Below are 22,093 nucleotides of genomic sequence, written 5' to 3' on the forward strand. Positions count from 1 at the left end.
TGTTGTGTTTGCTGTCAGTAATGCCACCCTGTGTTGTGTTTGCTGTCAGTAATGCCACCCTGTGTTGTGGGGACTGGAGAAAACAAGACTGTGTCTGTGCTTGTTGGAGTCGGATCAAGTTTTCAGTCGATATTCATAAAAACCCACAACTTGTTTCAAAAATACAGATCTACAAGCTCACAAGACATCGCATAGAGATGATTGTTATTATTATTAAATTGTTTTTATTGGGGGTTTTTTTGACACACAACAGACATACATACACCACTAGACTACACATGAGCATATAATACATTAAGAACACCTTGAGAAAAATAACAAAATATATAAAAGACTGAAATACAGGACCAAAACAGACACACAATAAAATAAAGTAACGTCAAAGTATAAAGATAATAAGGTCATATCACATTGCATCACATTACATTGCTCTCCAACAAATTGTCACTTGCTATACAGGAATAATTCAACTATTATTCAACCGTATAGAGATGATTGTTGACTTGAGACCAGAGTTGCCAAATGTTTTCAGCCAGACGCCCAAAAGAGACAAACGACATTATAAATGAATCACTTACAAACCATATTTCAAAAATAGTCACAATAGCCGATTTGCTATTCTCGCAGTTTTATATTTGATTTGATTACAATATTCTTGATTTTAGAAAATGTTTTGAAAAATGCTCAATTTCTTTTTAAAGCGTTTTCGTGAAACGTTACGTAACATGAAAATCGAATTAGTATTTATAAGCATTATCTAGCTGCTAGATAATGCTTATAAATACTAATTCGATTTACAGTAGGATACAATTACGTGACTGCAAAGGCAAAAACGAAGTACGAGGAAATGCAACAGACATCAACTTTACAGTCTGCGCCTTTTCAGAACTGTATGGCCGAAGCATTTGTAAATGTAGCCACTTTTCCAGAGCAGTGGTTCTCAACCTTTTCTGGATTAGGGCCCACTTGAAAATCTTGAAAGCATTCACGGCCCACCCATCAAATTAAATATTCAAAAAAATAGCATAATAGTCGATCTACAAGCTCACAATGTAGTAGACCTATACAATATGTTGCTTGTATAACCACGTCCCTACCAACACACAGCTGTTTAATTCTCACACCATTTACAGTGGACATTGTCCCTTGGTGTGAATGTGCAGGTGCTTTTTCAGGTCATGTAACTGATTGTAACTCTTGTAACACTCTTTACAGATGTATGGTTTTTCTCCAGTGTGGAGACGCTGGTGTCTGGTCAGGTGTTGTGACTGCCTAAAACTCTTGTCACAGTGAGGACACTGATAAGGTTTTTCTCCCGTGTGGACACGCTGGTGTCTGGTCAGGTGTTGTGACCGATTAAAACTCTTGTCACAGTGAGGACACTGATAAGGTTTTTCTCCCGTGTGGACACGCTGGTGTATGGTCAGGTCATCTGACCGACTAAAACTCTTGTCACAGTGATTACACGGATAAGGTTTTTCTCGCGTGTGGACACGCTGGTGTCTGGTCAGGTCACCTGTCTGACTAAAACTCTTCCCACAGTGAGAACACTGGAATGTTTTTTCTCCAGTGTGGACACGCTGGTGTTTGGTCAGGTTAGCTGACTGACTAAAACTCTTGTCACAGTGTGAACACTGATATGGTTTTTCTCGGGTGTGGACACGCTGGTGTGTGGTCAGGTTAGCTGACTGACTAAAACTCTTGTCACAGTGTGAACACTGGAAAGGTTTTTCTCCAGTGTGGACACGCTGGTGTTTGGTCAGGTTAGCTGAATCACTAAAACTCTTGTCACAGTGATTACACTGATAAGGTTTTTCTCCAGTGTAGACACGCTGGTGTATGGTCAGGTCATATGACAGTCTAAAACTCTTGTCACAGTGATTACACGGATAAGGTTTTTCTCCGGTATGTACACTCTGGTGTTTGGTCAGGTCACCTGACTGACTAAAACTCTTGCCACAGTGTGAACACTGATAAGGTTTTTCTCGGGTGTGGACACTCTGGTGTTTGGTCAGGTCACCTGACTGACTAAAACTCTTCCCACAGTGAGAACACTGGAATGGTTTTTCTCCAGTGTGGACACGCTGGTGCATGGTCAGGTTAACTGACTGACTAAAACTCTTGTGACAGTGAGAACACTGGAAAGGTTTTTCTCCAGTGTGGACACGCTGGTGTAAGGTCAGGTCACCTGACTGACTAAAACTCTTGTCACAGTGATTACACTGGAAATAAAATTCTGGAGTGTGGACACGCTGGTGGTCTGTGCCTCCTGGTTTCTGCCTGGCAACAGAGCCATTGCTTGGCTGACGGGCTGCTGAGCTGATGTGTTCACTCCTCAGTGTTTGGCAGTAGACGTCGTTGTGGCTCCTCTTGATGTGTTTAATGAGGTAGACCTGAGACGTGAAGGCATATGGACACTCCGAACAGGAGAAGACCTCAGTCTGGGGCGACGCTCCTGAGAGAGAGAGAGAGAGAGAGGGAGAGAGAGAGAGAGAGAGAGGGGGGGGGATAGAGGGAGAGCAGAAAGAGAGAGCAGGGGGATAAAATCAAAACTAGACATTTTATGTTCTGGACCACCTCAACCCTAGCCTCGGAAACCCAGACGTTTTTATTTCCAGGGTGTTACGGACCAATTAGTTTAGGGGTAAAGGTACGCATTATAACATATAAAATGGACAGTAAACCCACGCGAACCCGGCGATACATCCGTGATAGTTTTCTTGTTTGTTCGAGTATGGAGAAGGAAAGGAGACCCGACTTTAGATCCGTGTCCATCATGGAACCGGAACATGTCGCTACATGATCCAACACACGAGACACAAGACGCCTCCCCTCCCCTGAAACAAACAGGAGCCCTCCCTCCCCTGAGACAAGCAGGAGGTAGGGAGGGGGAGGGAGAAACAGGAGCAGATTGGCAGAGGTGGATAGTTGGATACGAGCCGATCGGATGTTATGAAATGTGATTCTGTTGACTGGAGTATGCTCGCATGGGGGCAGCCATTTGTGTGATAGACTAGTCTACACTGCGCATTTGCGCCCCCTCCCGTCCTGTTTTTAGGAAGGGAGAGAGGCTTTTTTTAATTTTTTTATCACGTGACCGGAGGGTTGTGCGATGAATCAGGGCTGCTTGAGCTATTGTCCGGGTGTGTACAAAGGCGATTGAAAGTAATCAATAAAAACATGCGCTAAACGGACATCTACGTGTCCTGCACCGGACCGTTGGGATTCGAACCACGGAGAAAACCCGTTTCCCGCACACTATGGGTTAAAGATTAAAGTTTACAGAGTTACAAAAGTGTTTTTTTCAACTTTCAAGTACATTGGCTATCATTTATAATAGAGATAACTAGTAGGCAGTATTAGTTATAGAGAAAGATATTAAAGCAGAACGGTCGAGGACTTACAGTGGTGGGGTGTTCCCAAAAGAAAAGGTGACAAACAAAACAATAACTTCACCTAACCAAAACCCTAACCAATAACAGAGGGTCAAAACTATATATTCTGTCACAGATAGATGCGTCTACATCCCTTTACAGATAGCGAACATGATCATGGAATCAGAGTCAAAAACCAGGGTAGCATTCCAAACGTTAATTTGTAAAACTGAAATAAACATTACAATGTCTTGGTCAGAAAACATACTTCAGCACAAATGTATAATCAATCACGTTGACAAAAAGCTACTGTAGTCTAGCATATGACCAAAGCCACATTGTGCTTATGTTTACAGCATCATGAAATGTATTTTAAACTCAAAACCACACATGAATTACACAATTACTTAAATGCACATTTGCACAAGACACAGAATGCAACTGTAGAAATAAACACTGAAAACTCACAAGCAAAGGCTTTCCAAGGCACAACAGAAGAAAAAGGGGAGAGGAGCTCTGCCTCTGTGTTTCACATGAACCAAACTGAGCCTACAAACACATTTGGGTTTCAGGTGTGCTGGAATCAATTGAGCTGAGCTAACACATCTGAACTTACTAAACACTAATTACTCTGCTCTATTACAGCAATCGCCTCTAGGAGGTGCAAAAGAGTACATTTTTTTGAAGGCCACATACAGTGTGCCATGACATTCCCCGCCTGGTATAAATCAGATACCACTATAACAAACTGAAATTACAATAAACATCACACAGTGTAAAGACTAAAACATTAGTCCTTGGTCGACATCAAACAAACTGTCTCTGAAACAGGTCTGAAAAATGTCCTGATTGTCCCTCATTCCTCTTGCCATTTGCTCTGAAGCATTGCCAGGTATTTACGCTTCCATCTGCTCCAGAAGGCGTTGTCAAGATGCTGCAACTGCCGTCATTGCTGCCTGTGTAGGTCCAATTCCTTGAAGTCGAATGGAAGGGGACGGAGGGTGCAGACCTTTTGAGTGAGGAGCATGGCTGCATGGTGTCAACAAGAAAGGCAAATCTGTGACGGTTGAGAAGAGGCCTTGAATTGACAATTCCTGTGACCTCTGCCACCAGGGTGGACCACACATCTACGTATGTGTGGGTCGATGAGGTCAAACCTCTCCTCTTCCAGGGATGGTTCTTGTTCAGCCTGGGCCAGGAAAGCAGGTCCTGTGAGCCAAGTAGTAGTGCTTAATAGAGCTGCTGGTACAGAGCGAGTGGCAAAGTCTGTAGAATTGCGACTGGAAGAGACTTAATGCCACTGTGCTGGGCTTGAGATCTTTCTGATAAGCTGCAAACTGTTGCTGTCATCCATGAACATCTCTCTGTGCATGATGTCCAAAAAGACAATCCAACTTTGTCATCGTTCACTGACTTTTCAAAGATCGCATGTCTGCTGTCGTAGATGGAGGTGTAGCATGCTAGCAAAGTGTCAGACGGAGGCTTGGCGCTGAACTTCTCCTTGACACAGATCTGGTTGGGACGTACAGAAAGAAGAGAAGGACGTCCGTTGTCGAGAACATGGGTGCGGTAGGTACTTACAGCTGAAGACTTGTGCTCTGATTCTAGGCAGACATCTCCGACCACAACCCAACCCAGGTCGAGTCCCTGTGCGTAGGGGGTGTTGCCTGTTCCATTCCGTTGCTCCCGTACTTTGTGGACCTGTTGAGGGATGCAATGAGCAATGGGCCTTAGGTGTGTATGCCACTGCGTTGCATATGGTTGCACTCGATCAGAGTTGGCAGTTTCACCTTTGTCACTCCATCTAAGGACTCCACAATGAAACCTGTGGCCCTTCTCCCTGTGGTCTCTGATACACCTGCACAGGTGCGAAGGGTGTAAGCTGAGTTTCACCCTTGATGTTCAGCAGGTCAAATAACTCGGTTCTGGCAAATGATTGGTTGCTTTGCTCATCCAGGATTACATAGACCTTGATTGCTTTGTGTGGCTGACTCTCTGGATAAACATAAGCAAGGCAGATCTTGGAGCATGATGTTGTCTTCCTACCATCTCCACTGACCTTAGTACACTTCAAAGTGACATCTGGTTGAAGTGTTTCAGCTTCTCTCGACCCCGCCATGCTCGGTTGAAGTTGTAGGGGGTGGTCCAGGATGCAAAGCTGTAACGTGAGCGTCGCTTTTACATTTAAAACATTTGATAGTTCTCTTTACTTACAGTTTCTGGACAGATGAGTGGTTGTAGCACAGCATCTGAAGCATATGCCGTTTTCCCTTAAGAACGTCTTACGCTCCTCTAGAGGCTTGTTCCTAAACCCCTTGCAGTGCTTGAGAGGATGGGGCTTCTTATGAATTGGGCATTGCTTGCTGACATCCAAATCACTTGAATTGCTCTCGTCATCTGACTGCGTCTGACTCACAGTATCTGATGAGACCTCGGTCTTGTGGACATAGACTGAGCTTTTCACTTGACTCTTGGCTGGCTGCTCAGGTTTTGGCCCACTGAGAAAAGAGCAAAGCTCGGATGATTGCGTGCTCGGGCCTCTCTGCAGATGAAGTCACAGGGGCGACTGTGGCTCAGGAGGTAGAGCAGGTCGTCCAATGATCCATGGGTCGGCGGTTCGACTCTCGGCTCCTCCTGTCTACATGTCGAAGTGTCCTTGGGCAAGACACTGAACCCCAAATTGCTCCCGATGTGCTGGTTGGTACCTTGCATGGCTTCCGCCGCAATCGGTGTATGAATGTGTGTGTGAATGGGTGAATGTAATGCACAATCTATGTAAAGCGCCTTGGATAAAGGCGCTATATAAATGCACCATTTACCATTTACAGAAGTAAGAGAATGGCGGAAAGATGAACAGCTTTGTATTGGGAACCTTGACCCATCCACTTCTCTTGAAGACTGTAAGGTAACTTGTCTACGATAGGTGCAACACCACGGGGGTGTCAAGATAGTTGAGCCCAGGTAAGTAATTAACCTTCACATTTCGCAGACTCCATCTCCTGTAGGAGATCTCCTACCTCCCGAAGTTTTGAGGGTTCCTTGATATTGATCTTCGGAAAACTGTCGAGTCTGTCAAATAGAGACCTTTCAACAACCTCTGGCGTGCCATAGCAGTCTTCCAGGCGCTCCCAAGCCTTCCTTAGACCTGTAGCAGGATTGCCTAAATGCACGGCTCGAATCCGCCTCACATGATGTGCAGACTGTTCTCCCAACCACTTTGACATCACATCTAGCTACTCACTAGCCGAAAGGTGCAAACCCTCATTCAAGAAAGATGACTTCCACGTCCAATAGCTCTCCGGACCGGATCATCAAACCTGGTTTGACAAGCTCGCGTCGTGCTAGCGATGTCACTCATATCAGAGTCTCCACGTGGTGGCTGTGGTGAAGACTGAATAGGTGTGGGAGAGAATGGCAGCGCTTGGATGTTGCGATGACTCACTGGCGTTTACCTCTCTGGTTTTGGCCTCTGTAATTGCAGAGTTGCACCATCGTTATCATTGTTATCAAGCTTCCCGTATTGTGCAGCTCGAGCTGCAGAGCGATGTTGCCTTGGCGGCGTTGAAGGTCTGAGATCATGAATGATGGGCTCCAACGGTGGTCCATATGGCTCGACACCTGCAGGGGTTATTACTTCTAGCTGGGCCTGCTGTTGAACAGAGTGGTTAACACGATCAGAGACAACACGCTCAGAGACAGCTTGTACTGAATGCTTCTCCTCATATTCACTTCTTGCTGCTTCCTCCAGCACCTCTGTCTCTGCAATGGCTGCAGCTAAATTGCCTTCTTGTTGAAGAAGTGCTTCCACCCGAGCCTTTTCAATCACGACATTCGCTTCCACCCGAGCCTTTTCAATCATGAGACCCGTTTTATTCTTAGTGAATTCGATCCTGGCCGGTGCGGCCTCCAGCTTGGCACGAGCCTTAGTGGCGGCTGTGCTAGTTGTTGAACTCCTTGCTGAAACGGAGGTTACGGACCTCGTCTTTAATGTTTGCTCCGTTGAGCCTTCACCTGAATGCTTTTTCTCTGACATCATGTAATGCTTATGCCGTCTGGGCGTTTGAAGCGTGATGATGAATAAGAAATACTTGGGGTGAAGCTTTCTTTCCTTTTGTTGTAGGCTGCTTTTTTTACTATTCTGTCTCAGATAGATGCGTCTACATCCCTTTACAGATAGCGAACATGATCAGGAATCAGAGTCGAAAACCAGGGTAGCATTCCAAACTTTACTGTCCTCTTCTCTTTATCCAATAATCGTTAATTTGTAAAACTGAAATAAACATTACAATGTCTTGGTCAGAAAACATACTTCAGCACAAATGTATAATCAATCACAGCATACAATAACCTCTGTGCATGTTGACAAAAAGCTACTGTAGTCTAGCATAATGACAAAAGCTACATTCTGCTTAGCTTAGTATCTTTACAGTATCATGACATGTATTTTAAACTCAAAACCACACATAGAATGCAACTGTAGAAATAAACACTGAAAACTCACAAGCAAAGGCTTTCCAAATAAACCAAAGGATAAGCAGAACACTGCATGAAAAGAGGAGTTAACGGGCAATTATGGGCACTGTATTTTGCCCGTAAACCTCAAGTTTAGCGGACATATACAGTAATATAAAGACTGTCTTTCATAGCAGACGCACTGTGGCCTCCAGTGCGTCACATGACCGGCTTGGCCAATGAGCTTGATCAAGCCCTCACGCAGCTTCTACCGGTTCTCGCGAGAGATGGCAAGCGAGAAGGGACATCTTTAGTCTGCAGCTGGGATAAGCACAGTAAACACAACAGCAACACTGGCCGTAGTGGCGCCTCATGGCCAGTGCAGCGTAAACAAGACTACCAGCAGGCGATATAGACCGATTCAGAAACGGGTCTCATGGTCGCAGCTTACGTATTTCCTGTAGGCGGAGACGACATAGCTGCGGTTTGAACACTGCATCTCTTCTACTACCACAGACGAATAACAGTCTAAGTCCACACTATTGATCCATAATATATAAATGATAGATAAGGGTTCAGGACAACAAGGCCTTTTCGTGGAGGGGTCAGTCTGAAATTTGGACTTAGACTGTTTTTCGTCTGTGGTACTCATTTACTGTAGAGTGACTGATGTTAGTCTGCCTCAAACTCTTTTACCTGCTTTTTACTAACACATTATAAAGATGCCCAGAACATCGGGATGAACCTGTGTAGTTTATGTAGTTATGTATGTATGTTTATGTAGTTATGTTTATGTAGTTTACACAGCGCACACAGTGGCCTCTCCAATATGGCACAGAAACCCATTAGAAAAGACATAGCTGGGCTACACACACTGTAGGCCTATCTATGGCAAGGCGCTGATTATCAAAACATATACATTTAATAGTAAACACTAAACAGTGCTGGCACACACGCGCACACTGGCACATAAACCAGAAAAGAGAACGCAACATGAGACGAGGCATAATTGGCACAGCACACTGAGCGCAGCGCAGCAGCACAGCGCAGCAGCAAAGCGGCTCGCTCCAGCCATATGAACACAATACAAAAGTACCTTCAGAACACAATAGAAGACATATAGGTCATAGGTATAATTAACATTATTGCAGCCAGCAACAGTTTGGCACATCATCAGAATAGAATCTGCTATTACCTTCCACGTTCACGACGTGAACAACATTTCCTTCTCCTCCTCCTCTGACAACAACTCCAAGTCGCACTGACCGGAGACGGAGAGATTCATGCGTCCCGCGCGTAAAGCTAGTCACTGTCATCACGGGGTGGGGGGGATAAAGTTTGCGTGCTTCTGTACTTCTCTGACACAGCACAGTTCAACTTCAGCCAGTCAATTTATGGGACACGCTGAGAGCGAACATCAAAGGAGAACACAGCTGCAGGTTGTTAATTAAGGCTGTGGCTGAACTCCGATTGAAAAGGGAAAGAATGACTTATGTCCGTGACAATAACCAATCCTACAGTTTGAATTCTGTACACATAGAGCAAAAATAATATGGGGAAAACAAATGATTTCTTTTTTTTGTTGTACTTAACTTTCGACTTAATTTTAATCGACTTGTGTTAATGAAGTCGATGCGTCGATGCATCGATTGTTTTTGTTTTTTTAATGTTTTTTTTGTGGCTTTCGCCTTTATTTTATATTTTGTATGGAGGGACAGACAGTAGGCTGACAGGAAATGGGAAGAGAGATGGGGGGAAGACATGCAGTGAAGGCCGTCGGGATCGGGAGTCGAACCCGCGGCACACTGCCAGACTGGATTGCCAGCCAAGGTGCCTGGACCACTGAGCCATGGCCCAGGCCTGCATCAATTGTTTTAAATAGATATATACTGTAGATCAGACATTCGAGTTCCATTTAGCAGACAGAGAGATGGCCTGGGCAGCCTCCTACCTTTAGCAGTGCTCTTGTTGTCCCACAGCTTGTCAAAGATGATTCCCAGTTCCTTTGCGTACTCGTCTCCGTACCAGACCAGCAGTTCTTTTCCACGGGCCACAGGACGAAAGGTACGATACAAGACACGTCCTCCATGCTGGAACGCTATCAGGTTCTGCTCCTCCTCATTACGAGCACAGTTCACATACCTGACGCACGCACGCACACACACGCACGCACATGCACACATTTCAATTTATAGTTAGTTAGTTAGTATTTTACTCATATTACTGATAGTTGACAAGCCTGTGTGCAGTACTGTGTGCATCTAGAGGTAGCTCTACAAATATATATGTGTAACTATAATCTAGAGGTCTACACACTGCATAAATATAATGTATAATGTATAGGTGTAAACTAACAGTGTGTTGGAGAGAGCACTGATCTACAAGTGTCTGCAACCAGATAATGAATGAATGATGTCCTGTACCTCATCCAGTTGGACCGAGTCTCGTCCTTAGCATCAATGTACTCGTAACGCTTTCTATTCTTGCGGATCTAAAGGAAAAGAAACTTGTGATTTATGTTTAGCAGCTCAGTGAGAAACAGGACATAGGCTCCTGTCCTACAGCCACAAGGCTACTTACATTATAGAAACAGGAGATAGGCTCCTGACCTACAGCCCCAAGGCCGTAGGTCTTACAGTATCCGTATAGCCTATACCCTATACATTATGCTGACTTAATACATGGCTTGGTTGGATGCTTGATTCTGATTGGTCAATCGCTGAATTCAGTGGTCTGTTATTTCTGGCTACGAGGTTGTAGGTCTGCTATTTTTGAAAAATAGTGAAAATGTGGCGCAAATCTTTATATATATTCTTTCAGAGCGAACATTTTTAACTCAAATCTTTGCTTCTGGGGGGGTCCCTGGAACAACATATTTTCAGATGGGGGTCGGTGGCAAAATACAGATCATTGTTGGGGTCCTTGACAGGAAATATTGAGCACCACTGATATAGGGTGTAAAAACGTGTACGTCACCAAGAGGGGGCAGCGTCTGAAAAGCTAGCTGTGCCATTCTTGTGGGCTTTAAACTCTAGCCCACATCACTCAGAATAGAGTGACGGTGGTATGTTTTTGTAAATATTGAGCTCGTTCTTGGAGACAACATAGTGAACCAACACCAGGATGGATAGAAAGAACGTCGGGCCCAAATACCTTACAAGGACAAGGAAAATGTCGTGAACAAACACGGCTGTGCTTAGATACTTTGTTGAATGATATGTCTCTGCGCCCGTGCGCCGATCCAAGCCATTCTACGTCTTTTTGTAAACTCGTCAATCTGGGTTCCTTGATGCTGTCTTCATGCTGGAAAGCTGAAAATCTAATTCCGTTTTCTGGCTCATTCCCTCGACGTGACCTGCCGTGGCACTTATTTACTGAGCAAGTCTGCACCATTGTGAGGTCAGTTTAAAAAAAGAACGTATACAAGCACACCGGATAGTCGCTCAATGTAAACAAGCCAACAAGTATGGCGGCCGTTACCACGTGACACATATGTTGACGCCCCCTCAAGGAGATTTTGGTACGCTCTATAGAAACATAGGTATTTCAGAAAACGTTTAGGATTTAGAAGGCGTTTTTTAAATTTCGAAAGTCAGGCCTAAATGGGATAAACTCAAGAGGACCAGGTGTTTAATGATCCTGAATTGGCTGAATTCAGTGATTGAATTCGCTGAATTCAGTGATTGAATTCGCTGAATTCAGTTATTGAATACAGCTTGAAACTAAGCAGCGCAGCAGGTGCTCTGTGTCTTTTGATTAGATAGCGATCAGTCACTATACACAAATAATGCATGCAGCTAAATTAATGATTGACCAATCAGAATCAAACATCCAACCATGCCGTGTGTAATAAACTGATATTATTATGTACTGTATGACATACACATATATCATATAAATACACATAGTATGACGTAAAAAATGTCACACACACGCGCACACACACACAGACTCACCACCCAGGAGTATCCACTCTCCACAGCCTGCTTTTTGCCAATCTTCACTCCTTCATACGGACCAAAGTGAGTCCCGGCGTCCAGCTCAGAGTCTCCACAGTAAAACACCCCTAGACCTGCACCTCGAATGCGTGACTTTTTAATCTAAAGCGCACACGCACACGCGCACACACACACACACACACACACACACACACACACACACACACACACACACACACACACACACACACACACACACACACACACACACACACACACACACACACACACACACACACACACACACACACACAGAGAGAGAGGCAGATATTAAGATATTGTGTGTTCGACTGCATATATGGAGCATAGCAGTGGGAGTGGTTTTCTGGACCCACTGAAAAATCTGCCATTCTTTTTTTTTCCCATATAGATTTATACATATATTTACATCATTTATTTTAAGCCTATAGAATCCAGCCTTCCAGGATGCTGGTGAATCACGACCATAAAACCTTTGATTCTGTGAAGAAAGACACATGAAATCAGCTAAACAAAGGGTATTTACATGTAGTATATCATATAATTATATATTATTATTATTATTATTATTATTATTATTATTATTATTATTATTATTATTATTATTACAGTATATCATATAATTGAGCCAAAAGGCAAAGCTCTCTGTCTACCTTCCTACTCTCACCTATGGTCATGAAGTGTTCCTACTCTCACCTATGGTCATGAAGTGTGGGTCATGACCGAAAGAATAAGGTCCCGAATACAAGCGGAAAAAAGTTTTCTCCGACGGGTGGCTGGCATCTCCCTTAGAGATAGGATGATAAGTTCAGTCACGCGAGTGAGACTCGGAGTAGAGTCGCTGCTTCTTCGCCTGGAAAGGAGCCAGCTTAGGTGGTTCGGGCATCTGGTTAGGATGCCTCTCGGGCGTCTCCCTATAGGGAGGTCCTCGAGGCACGTCCCACTGGGAGGAGACCCCGGGGCAGACCAAGGCGCAGTTGGAGGAAACACATCGACTCACTGGCCTTGGAACGTCTCGGAATCCCCCAGGAGGAAGTCACTAATGTTGCTCTGGAGAGGAATGTCTGGAGCTCTTTGCATGGTGGAGCTGTTGCCCCCGCGACCCGACTACGGATAAGCGGTTGAAGATGGATGGATGGATCATATAATTAATTATTCAAACTTTTTTTTCTTCTTCACAGAATCAAAGGTGTTTCACCAGCATCCTGGATGGCTGGATTATATAGGCTTGGAAAAATGTATAATCATATTTGTGTAAATCTCTATGGGAAAAATGAATGGCAGATTTTTCAGTGGTTCTCAAAGTGGGGTCCGGGGAACCCCAGGGGTCCCCAGCAAAATGATAGTTTGGAACCAAATGGACCCTTAACGCTGAGAGTGTACAAATGGAAGATTTGTACACTCTCAGAGTTAAATTAACATTGATTTTGCAATATAAATTAGTATAATTTATACCTTATATAAGTATAGTATAAGCATACCTTATATCCAGGAGGAAGGGTCTTCCGCGCTCGGTCAGTCTCTTCTCCTGCTACATCCTGGTTGTCGGTGGTGAATGCAGGAGGTCCGTGTACCTCACATTCCTTTAAAAAGTACTCCTTAGGCCGACACTTGTCACAGGCTGGACACACGCACGCACGCACACACGCACGCACACACACACACACACACACACACACACACACACACACACACACACACACACACGCACGTGAGTCACACTTGTTTGTTTGTATGTGTGAAAGCAGTACTCAATAGAAATTAAGTTAATACCATAAAGGTAAAGGAAATAGTATGCAATAGTGGACACTGAGCTGGAATAAATGCAGTGGAATTAGCTCTGACAACAACAACACCAACAACAACAACAACAACAACATACATGACCTGCAGTGACCAAACCTCAGCCATAATGGGGATTGGGAATTATCGATTAAGTCATTAATAAAGCATTAAGCCACAAGAGGTGTCAGGTTACTGGGTATTACCCTCTCAGCCATTATAAAATACCCGGTAAGCCGGGACCTCGTGTGGCTTATTGCTTTTCTAAAACGGTTGCAAACATTATAGCAATATTAACCTCAAAACCGTTCAATTCACAAAAGTATAGCTACACTTTGTGCCACTTTGCGCCACCAGAGCGAGCCACAGTTCCTTGTTTTCACTCGGCCAGTCTCTGTGACGGGGGAATAGGAGGCGCTTGATGTCTTTACAAGGCCGCCCGGAGCCACACATTCACAGTCATATGAGCGCGGGCGGTGCTTAGACACCCGCACAGCCAGGGTGTGTAAGGCAATCAAGTGCTCCCCTTCCCCAGTTCAGCTACAGAGCTGCGGGATCAGCTGGGATTGATATAAAGTGATTGAAGGTGTGGATTGAGATTTACAACGCTAACCAGCCAATCAGAATCAAGTATTGGGACTAACTGTTTTAGAATTGATCATTTATAACCTTATCAAATATCAATCGATTAACCGGTTAGTTGATAAGCGCCACCTTATTCCTGGCCAGGCACACTGTGTAGGGGGTCCTGTTTACCAGTGTTGCCATGTCTGCTTATTATAGATGAAGGTGAATGCACAGTGATGAAATGGGAGCGTGTAGGCGTAGTACCTCTGCATGGTCACAAGATGGCAAACTTTCCTAACATTGGTCTGATTACTATAACATACCATTGTGTATGCACTCAAAATGATACACATATTATAACATGTGGAATGTGATTTATAACAATAGTATACAGGTTATAACATGTGGAATGTGATGTATAACATTGGTATACAGGTTATAGCATGTGGAATGTGATTTATAACAATAGTATACAGGTTATAGCATGTGGAATGTGATTTATAACAATAGTATACAGGTTATAGCATGTGGAATGTGATTTATAACAATAGTATACAGGTTATAGCTAGAATGTGATTTATAACAATAGTATACAGGTTATAGCTAGAATGTGATTTTGGACACATACTGTATGAAGGATGACCTACTGTAGTAATTGTCGCCCTCTGGAACTTCCGGTTCTTCGTAATTAATGTCTGACCGTTTTCTGAGCTTTCTGTCACTGGGACGCTCTGCTCCTGACACCTGACCACCTATGACACACGCACGAACGCACGCACGCACGCACGCACGCACGCACGCACGCACGCACGCACGCACGCACGCACGCACGCACGCACGCACGCACGCACGCACGCACGCACGCACGCACGCACACACACACACACACACACACACACACACACACACACACACACACACACTGTACTGTACCATGATGCAATCTCATTGTTAACTAATAAAGACATATACTCCCTTCTGACGACCCAATTCTGTGCTTTGGCTTTAACCCCTGCATGTCCATAACTGTAGCTATCCACTGAGTCGTGTTTAGTTCAAGGATATACAGAACAGCAGCAAGTTGCAAACTTCGAAACCACCTCACACAAAGTTCCAACTTAGCCCAGTTATAGCTTAAATGGCTTCACTTAAAAACCATTTAAACTATATAACTAGGCCAAGTTTGAACGTAGTGTGAGTTGTCTTGTCACTCCTCCATGCCAAAAAAAGAAACGTTGATGCCAAATGCAGAGGTTTCAACAAAATATGGACTACTAAGTATTTATTTACTGAAGTCAGAGGTAATAATAATAACATACTCTTACCAGCTTGTCAAAACAATGCCATTTACTGCTTTTTATATAGAAATATAATTGTTATTATGCAGACTTGAGTTCAGCCTTTTGGTCCGCGGGCCCTCCACAATATATTCTGTTTCTCATTTGGCCCCTTGGGAAAAATAATTGCCCATCCCTGTTCTAAACTGTACTTTGGTAATACAGTACAAATACCAGACAGATCAGGAGTCCACTCATCGTCGTCTTCATTCTCGTTCTCCTCTTCATCGCTTGGTCGAGGTGAGGAGTTCTCTCCTGGTGGGAGGGGGGGGGGGGGGACAGCTTCATACGAATCCTGCCATAGAGCACCGAAGTCCTGACGTCACTGCCCTCTACTATCAGTAGAGGGCACCAGTCCCATGGTTCGTGTATTTTTTTATAAGCATTATAATCTCCATAGGGGGATTTTAGATCGCCTCATATAAGAACTGTGTTTGAAAAATAAACCGATCACCCCGGCCTTTTCACTCATATGGATATGAAGCATCGACTGGAGGTGGAAATGTACAAATATACCCAAATAGTAACAAAATAAGCCTTAGAAACGAGCCAAACAACCCAGAGACTACATTTCCGGGTAGGCTGCTTCTGCCCGCAGCCCGTCGCACAACAGAAACTGAACGTTAATTACGTTTATTTTAATTTTAATTTTATTGATATATAATGTATCGTGGTTAGTACGAGTCGAGTCACCACCAGCTGAGCTTACGTCAACGAGGAATCTCAGGAATGCAATATGTTGACAGCTGGGCGTGACGTATATGCTCAGCGACATTGCATTCATATGTAGTTTCAAGGCTTTTGCGGTCACATTAATTCAATTTTCTCTAGAAACTGGCTGTATCAAATATGAATGGACATCATTAACGACGCACAGCCACTCCCCTGACAGAAACGCCGGGGTGGTCGGTTTATTTTTCAAACACAGTTCTTATATGAAGCGACATAAAATCGCCCTATGGAGATTTCAATACATATAAAAAAATACACGAACCTGTGTGTTGGTGCGCTCTACTGAAAGTGACGTCAGACTTCGGTGCTCTATACTGGTATGCTAACCAGAGGCCAGAGCATGCAGGTTACTGTAGGAAATGTGGGGTCCGGCAAGGGGGTTACTCTCGCCAGCCCTATCTAACCCATTTAGGCCTGACCTCGAAATTAAAAAAATGTCTTCTAAATCCTGACAGTTTTCTGAAATACCTATGTTTCTATGACAGTGGTGTTCAATATTTCTTGTCAAGGACCCCCAGAATTATGTGTATTTGGCCGCCGACCCCCATTTGAAAATATGTTGTTCCAGGGACCCCCCCAGAAGCAAAGATTTGAGTTAAAAACGTTCGCTCTGAAAGAATATATATTAAAAGATTTTAGGCACATTTTCACGATTTTTCATAAATAGCAGACCTACAAGCTCGTAGCGCGGCACTCGGTGCAGCGCTATGAGCTTGTAGATCTGATATTTTTCAATAGCTAAAGCATAGCATAATGCTTGAAACACCAAAAGGGGTTCCCGTCATGAATGCGTATATATGAACGATCTCTCTGTTCAGCTAAATAACTGTAACACAGGTTGTTAAGATAGGAAACTCCCTGGTGAACCATCTGATGTATGCGGAAGACTTGGCAATACTTTCTCTTAATAGTGCTGCTGGGTTTCAACAGTATGCTCTGAATATGGTGTAGCATTTGACATAAAATGCAATGCCAAAAGGAGTGTAGTAATGATCTGCAGGACCTTTCCTTTCCTTCCTTTTATTTGTAAGATCTAGTGTTATCTATTTGCAGTAAAGCTACGTGTCTGGGACATGTGACAAAAAAAAATTCTGATGATGAGGATCTGTCTAGGCAGCGCCGTATACACTGACACCACGGCGCGTAAACAGCGCCTCAAACTGTGACTCCGCCCACAAACGGGGGAAGTTGTGATTTTCGCTTGTTCACTGCAATGCAATTTGCGGCATTTTCAAAACAATATTGAGCAGAGTAGCGATTATCAAACGTATTTGCAATGCCATACGTTGAAAGATCTGTTGCCCGTGGACAAGGCGCGCTACCTCCGCAAGTTTGATAGCATCGGCATAGATGTTTGTCCGTATGTGATTAAGGATTGGACCAAGTTGCATTGGCAGCCATAGAAAATTCCGGGGTAAATTCTTACCCCGGATGTGACGTTTTTGGGCGTTCCTGTCTAGCGTGGTGTCAGTGTATACTACTAGAATTTCGCGGGCCTTCGGCCCGCTCATCCCAGAGTTGCGTTGCCCCGCGTTGCGATACAGAAGTCCACAGATACAGAAGTCCACAGTGACACGCGTTGTATGCAGCTGTTTTGTGTTGCAGCGCGTGCGCGCGCGCGCGTGTAGTGTTGTTGTTCTTATCCATAACAATAAATGGATCAAATATGCTCTATATTAGTTATGTATAGATTTAAAGCAGTGGCTGTCAAAGGTGTGATCCAGGGACCCTCATGGTTCCTTGAGGGGGTTCCAAATGGACCCATTATAGGTCTGTAACGCTGAGAGTGTACAAATGGAACCAAGTGGACCCTACAGGTCTGTAACTCTGAGAGTGTACAAATGGAACCAAATGGACTCTGTTATAACGTTTAACTGTGATACTGTACAAATGGAATCAAATGGGACTCTTATGGGTCCATTTGGTTTTACTCTCAGAGTTATGGGGGTCCTTGAAATTTAAAAGGGTTGAGAAGCTGTATGCAATGGCTTATGTCTTGTAAAAAGAGAGACCAGCCTATTCTCCAAAGCATGATATCTTATGCTTTGCTAGGTTGTACAAATTAATATTGGGTCAATATAATTTGCAGGACTCACGTGTGTGCTCTCTGTCTCTCTCGCTCTCTTCTCTCTCCTCCGTCTCTGGGGTGTGTGGGGGGGGGGGGGGGGGATTAGTGGCGCTGCCTGCGACAGTGCTATACTTCTCCAGCAGCGGTGCAGAACCGAGAGAGTGACACATTCTTGTGGATGTAAACTGCGCAAGTTGTAGCTTTAAAGTTCGGATTGTGTAGTCGCACCGGTGGTACAAAGTGAATGTTACAACTCGCATGGTGATGTTGTAAGGCGCAAATGCGAGTACCTAGTCGCACTGTCGAGCCCTGTGTAGTGTAGTGGCATTTTCGCTGCATCGCGAGGCGATCCAAATTCCCCCCCGCGCACGCACGCACGCACACACACACACACACACACACTGGACGTAGCTGTGTGTTGTTGCAGCGCGCGCGTGTGCGTGTAGTGTTGTTGTTGTTGTTCGTGTCGATATTTGCGCGTCGGTTTGTCCCGCTTGTACCACGCCAGGTTTGCACAGTGCGCTCAGTGCGATATTTCCGAACGTGGGCGTTGTGTGTGTGTGTGTGGGTGGGTGTGTGTGTGTGTGGCTGGCTGTGTTTTGTTGCGTGGGGATCGCCATGTGAGGGGGCTAGCCAATAAGGGCCCTGTGTTGCATGTGGAGAATTGTGTAGGTGAGTGTGTGTGGTGTAGCCGAACGGGGTGGTGAGGACATGAGGGGGATGTAGCACAGCAATCGGTGACCCCTACATTAAGCTGTGTTGCTCCCAAGATGCAGTGCAAATGCGTGTTGTAGCAACCGTAGCCAATGGGAAAACAGGATGCAGTGTTGCCAGGTCCGCGAATTGTAAGCGAGTTGTAAGTAGCGTGTTGAATGGCATTTTTTCTGGGCTTGTTTTCATAGACCTGGCAACAAATTAGGCGGGGGTGTCGGTGCTTGTGGCGTGTTTGTGTTTATTATTGATATTGATGTTGTTTGTGAGTGTGGACGGGAGGCGGCTGTAGTGGCAGTGCAATGACAGTTTTTACGCGGGTGTTGTTGACTGTGGGCGTGCGGCGTGACATGAGGAGATAGCCGTGGATCGACGCGGAGGGTAAGACTGTGTCGTGTTAGTGTGTTGTTGCAGTGTGTGTTGCAGCGTGTTGCAGCGTGTCAGTGACGTAGTAGCTGGTGCCTTTTGTTCCTGTGCGTGCTTTTGGGGACATGTTTTCAATTGTATATAAGGATGGCTCTATTTTTGTCCATACTAAACCCCTTAATCTTCTTAAACTACTTTGCCTTTTGTTAAAATAGGCAGTTAAAATAGGCAGTCTACAAGCTCTCAACGTGTCGATGTAGATTGGCTAGTTGAACTATTAAATAATAATATGCTCGAGCTAACATGCTGGGGAGGATATTTCACTCATGTCCACCTCCTGAGGTCTTAAAGACCAGGCTGCAATTAGAAACTGGCCCCTGTAAAATCTGAATCCCCCACCCACCCCTTTTTCCCTTCACTGATGATTTACTATTTTCTTTTTGGCTATATAGAAGTGTATATATGTATGTCTCTAAATGTTATGATGAATTGAACAAGGTGGACCCTCTTGTAAACAAGTGTAGTGCTTTATGGTGTCGTCCACTCACAGTTAACAGTTTTTTGTATTGAGTTGTGCTTGAAATATACTGTAATTCTGCAAGCTGTTAATAAATTCCTCAATCAATCAATCAATGCTCCAAACGTCAGTTTTGGTGCAATAAAGGCATCTATTTGGTGGCAGTGTTCAGCCTTTTTACCGTCAATCCTGGAGCGTTTTCTGAGCCTGGAACGCACCGTTGCTCCTTCTGTCGCCTGAACACCTGAAAAACACACACATTGGACTTTTATTTGGATCTATTTGGATCTGCACAAAAAGCACAATGCGGGGGCACGGTGGCACAGTTGGTAGTGCTGTCGCCTCACAGCTAGAAGGTCCTGGGTTCGATTCCCGCTCGGGACGCTGTGGGCGCTGGCGGCGTGTTTCCTCCTCCGCGTCGTCAGTGCCCATACCCGAGGCGGGGTTGGCGAAAGGGCCTTTCTGTGTGGAGGTTACATGTTCTCCCCGTGTCCCCTAGGGTAGGTACCCTCACAAAAACATGCAGTAATCCTGGTCTCTAAACTACCAGCCGGGGCGCCTGATGGAGGGGGAAGGAACTGGTTGGAATAACGTGTTCCTTCCACGCGCTACGTCCAACCAGGGAAACTCCCCCCTGTCAGGTGTAAAGGAGCAACTTGGACATGAAGGAAGTATGAGTTCAAGTCTGTTGCTCTCCATGTCCCCCATATATGGGGACTAGGTTGGCGGAGGGTGTGTAGAGCCCAGGATCACATTAAATAATTGACACAGGGGTGAAAAATGGGTTACAAAATTGTGGGATAAAAATTATTTAAGAAAAAAAAAAGCACAATGCATAATAGATCAACACAAACAGGGTTAGATCAGAAAAAAAGGTTACATTACGGTCAAACCAGATGACATAGAATGTTAGAAATGCAGTGCATGCATGCATGTGAAAAAGGCTAATTATTTTTTTGTATGAATATTGTTTTATTGCATTTGTATACAGTATGTGTGTTTTTTTTCCAATTACTTGTTACATTTATTTCTTGTTTGTGGAGAAAATGAAAAACATCTAATGCAATAAATAAAAGGAAAATCAAACACATTTGAAAGTGAAATGTCCCTTTCAGTAACACGGTACTGCTGTACTCACCATTACTCAGTAATAATGGCGTAGAAAGGCCAGACAGACGAGGGCTCCCGTCCTCATCTCCTTTCTTCTCGCTTGGCCGAGGGGAGCAGGTTTTCCCCTGAGCAGTCCTGTGTCTCCTCACAACTTTCGGAGCTTTAGACTTCAGACCTGATGGGGGGGCGGGGCAGTTAGAGAAGCAAAGGACAGATCAACATATTCGTGGGTGAGACACAGTGACGGTGTGATGTGTAGAGATTATTGGACATTTAAAAAATAATAAAATGTCTATATATTTACTGTAATTCGAGCCTATTCACATACCGTTGCTTGTAAACAAACACGGGGACGTTTTTTACCTGTGTGACCTGCAGTCCTCATGTGGCGTTTCAGATGACTGCAGCGTCCAAAGACGTCGCCACACTCCGCACAAGTAAAGCATTTCTTCCCCGTGCCACTGCTCGATCTCTGGCCCTGCATGGGCAGCTCGTTGCGGGCAGACAAGCGTCGTCCCTCCGCATTCCGCGTCTCGTGCGAGTTCGGCTCGTTTAAAGGAGACTCATCTTCCATGTCCTCCTCGGACTCCACTGGACGCATCCAGCGGTCCCCATCAGGGATGTGTGAAGTCGAGGAGGTGCTGGCTACAGGCTCTCTCTCTCCGTTTTCATCACCTTCCATGTTCTCCTCCTTGGACTCCATTTGACGCATCCAGCGGTCTCCATCAGGAATATGTGAAGTCGAGGAGGTGCTGGTTACAGGCTCTCTCTCTCCGTTTTCATCACCTTCCATGTTCTCCATTGGACGCATCCAGCCGTCTTCATTGGAAGCGTGTGAAGAGAGGAGCCTGCACTCATCGCCGGTTGGTTGCGATGCTCCACGGTCCTTTGTGTCAGCTTGTGGTCTCCACGTGTGTTCAGCTGAGGTGCTGCTGCAGGCGGCTACAGGCTCTCTCTCTCCGTTCTCCTCATCTTCTTCTTCTTCTTCTTCGGTTTCCACTGCTAGTGGACATGTCAACGATGACCCGGCAGCCTCCTCCTCTGCTCTCTGAAGTGGCTCTTCTTCTTCCTGACCCCGTGGTATCTGCGGAGGTTCTGGT

General features: G+C 44.9%; 1 protein-coding gene across 1 annotated transcript; it reads right to left on the reverse strand.

The window, feature by feature from the left end:
* Nucleotides 1-218: 218 nt before the first annotated feature.
* LOC306935521 (uncharacterized protein) lies at nucleotides 219-21,804 on the reverse strand (the record flags this gene model as incomplete). Its single annotated transcript, XM_079518622.1, has 9 exons — nucleotides 219-2,455; nucleotides 9,778-9,968; nucleotides 10,250-10,317; nucleotides 11,783-11,926; nucleotides 13,285-13,424; nucleotides 13,918-14,010; nucleotides 15,664-15,744; nucleotides 21,022-21,168; nucleotides 21,357-21,804. The coding sequence occupies 9 exons, from the start codon at nucleotides 21,802-21,804 to the stop codon at nucleotides 1,128-1,130; spliced, it is 2,640 nt and encodes an 879-aa protein (XP_079374748.1). The 3' UTR covers nucleotides 219-1,127.
* Between the last annotated feature and the right edge of the window lie 289 nt (nucleotides 21,805-22,093).

The sequence above is a fragment of the Electrona antarctica genome (assembly GCF_951216825.1).
Source record: "Electrona antarctica genome assembly, chromosome: 13".
Classification (NCBI taxonomy): domain Eukaryota; kingdom Metazoa; phylum Chordata; class Actinopteri; order Myctophiformes; family Myctophidae; genus Electrona; species Electrona antarctica.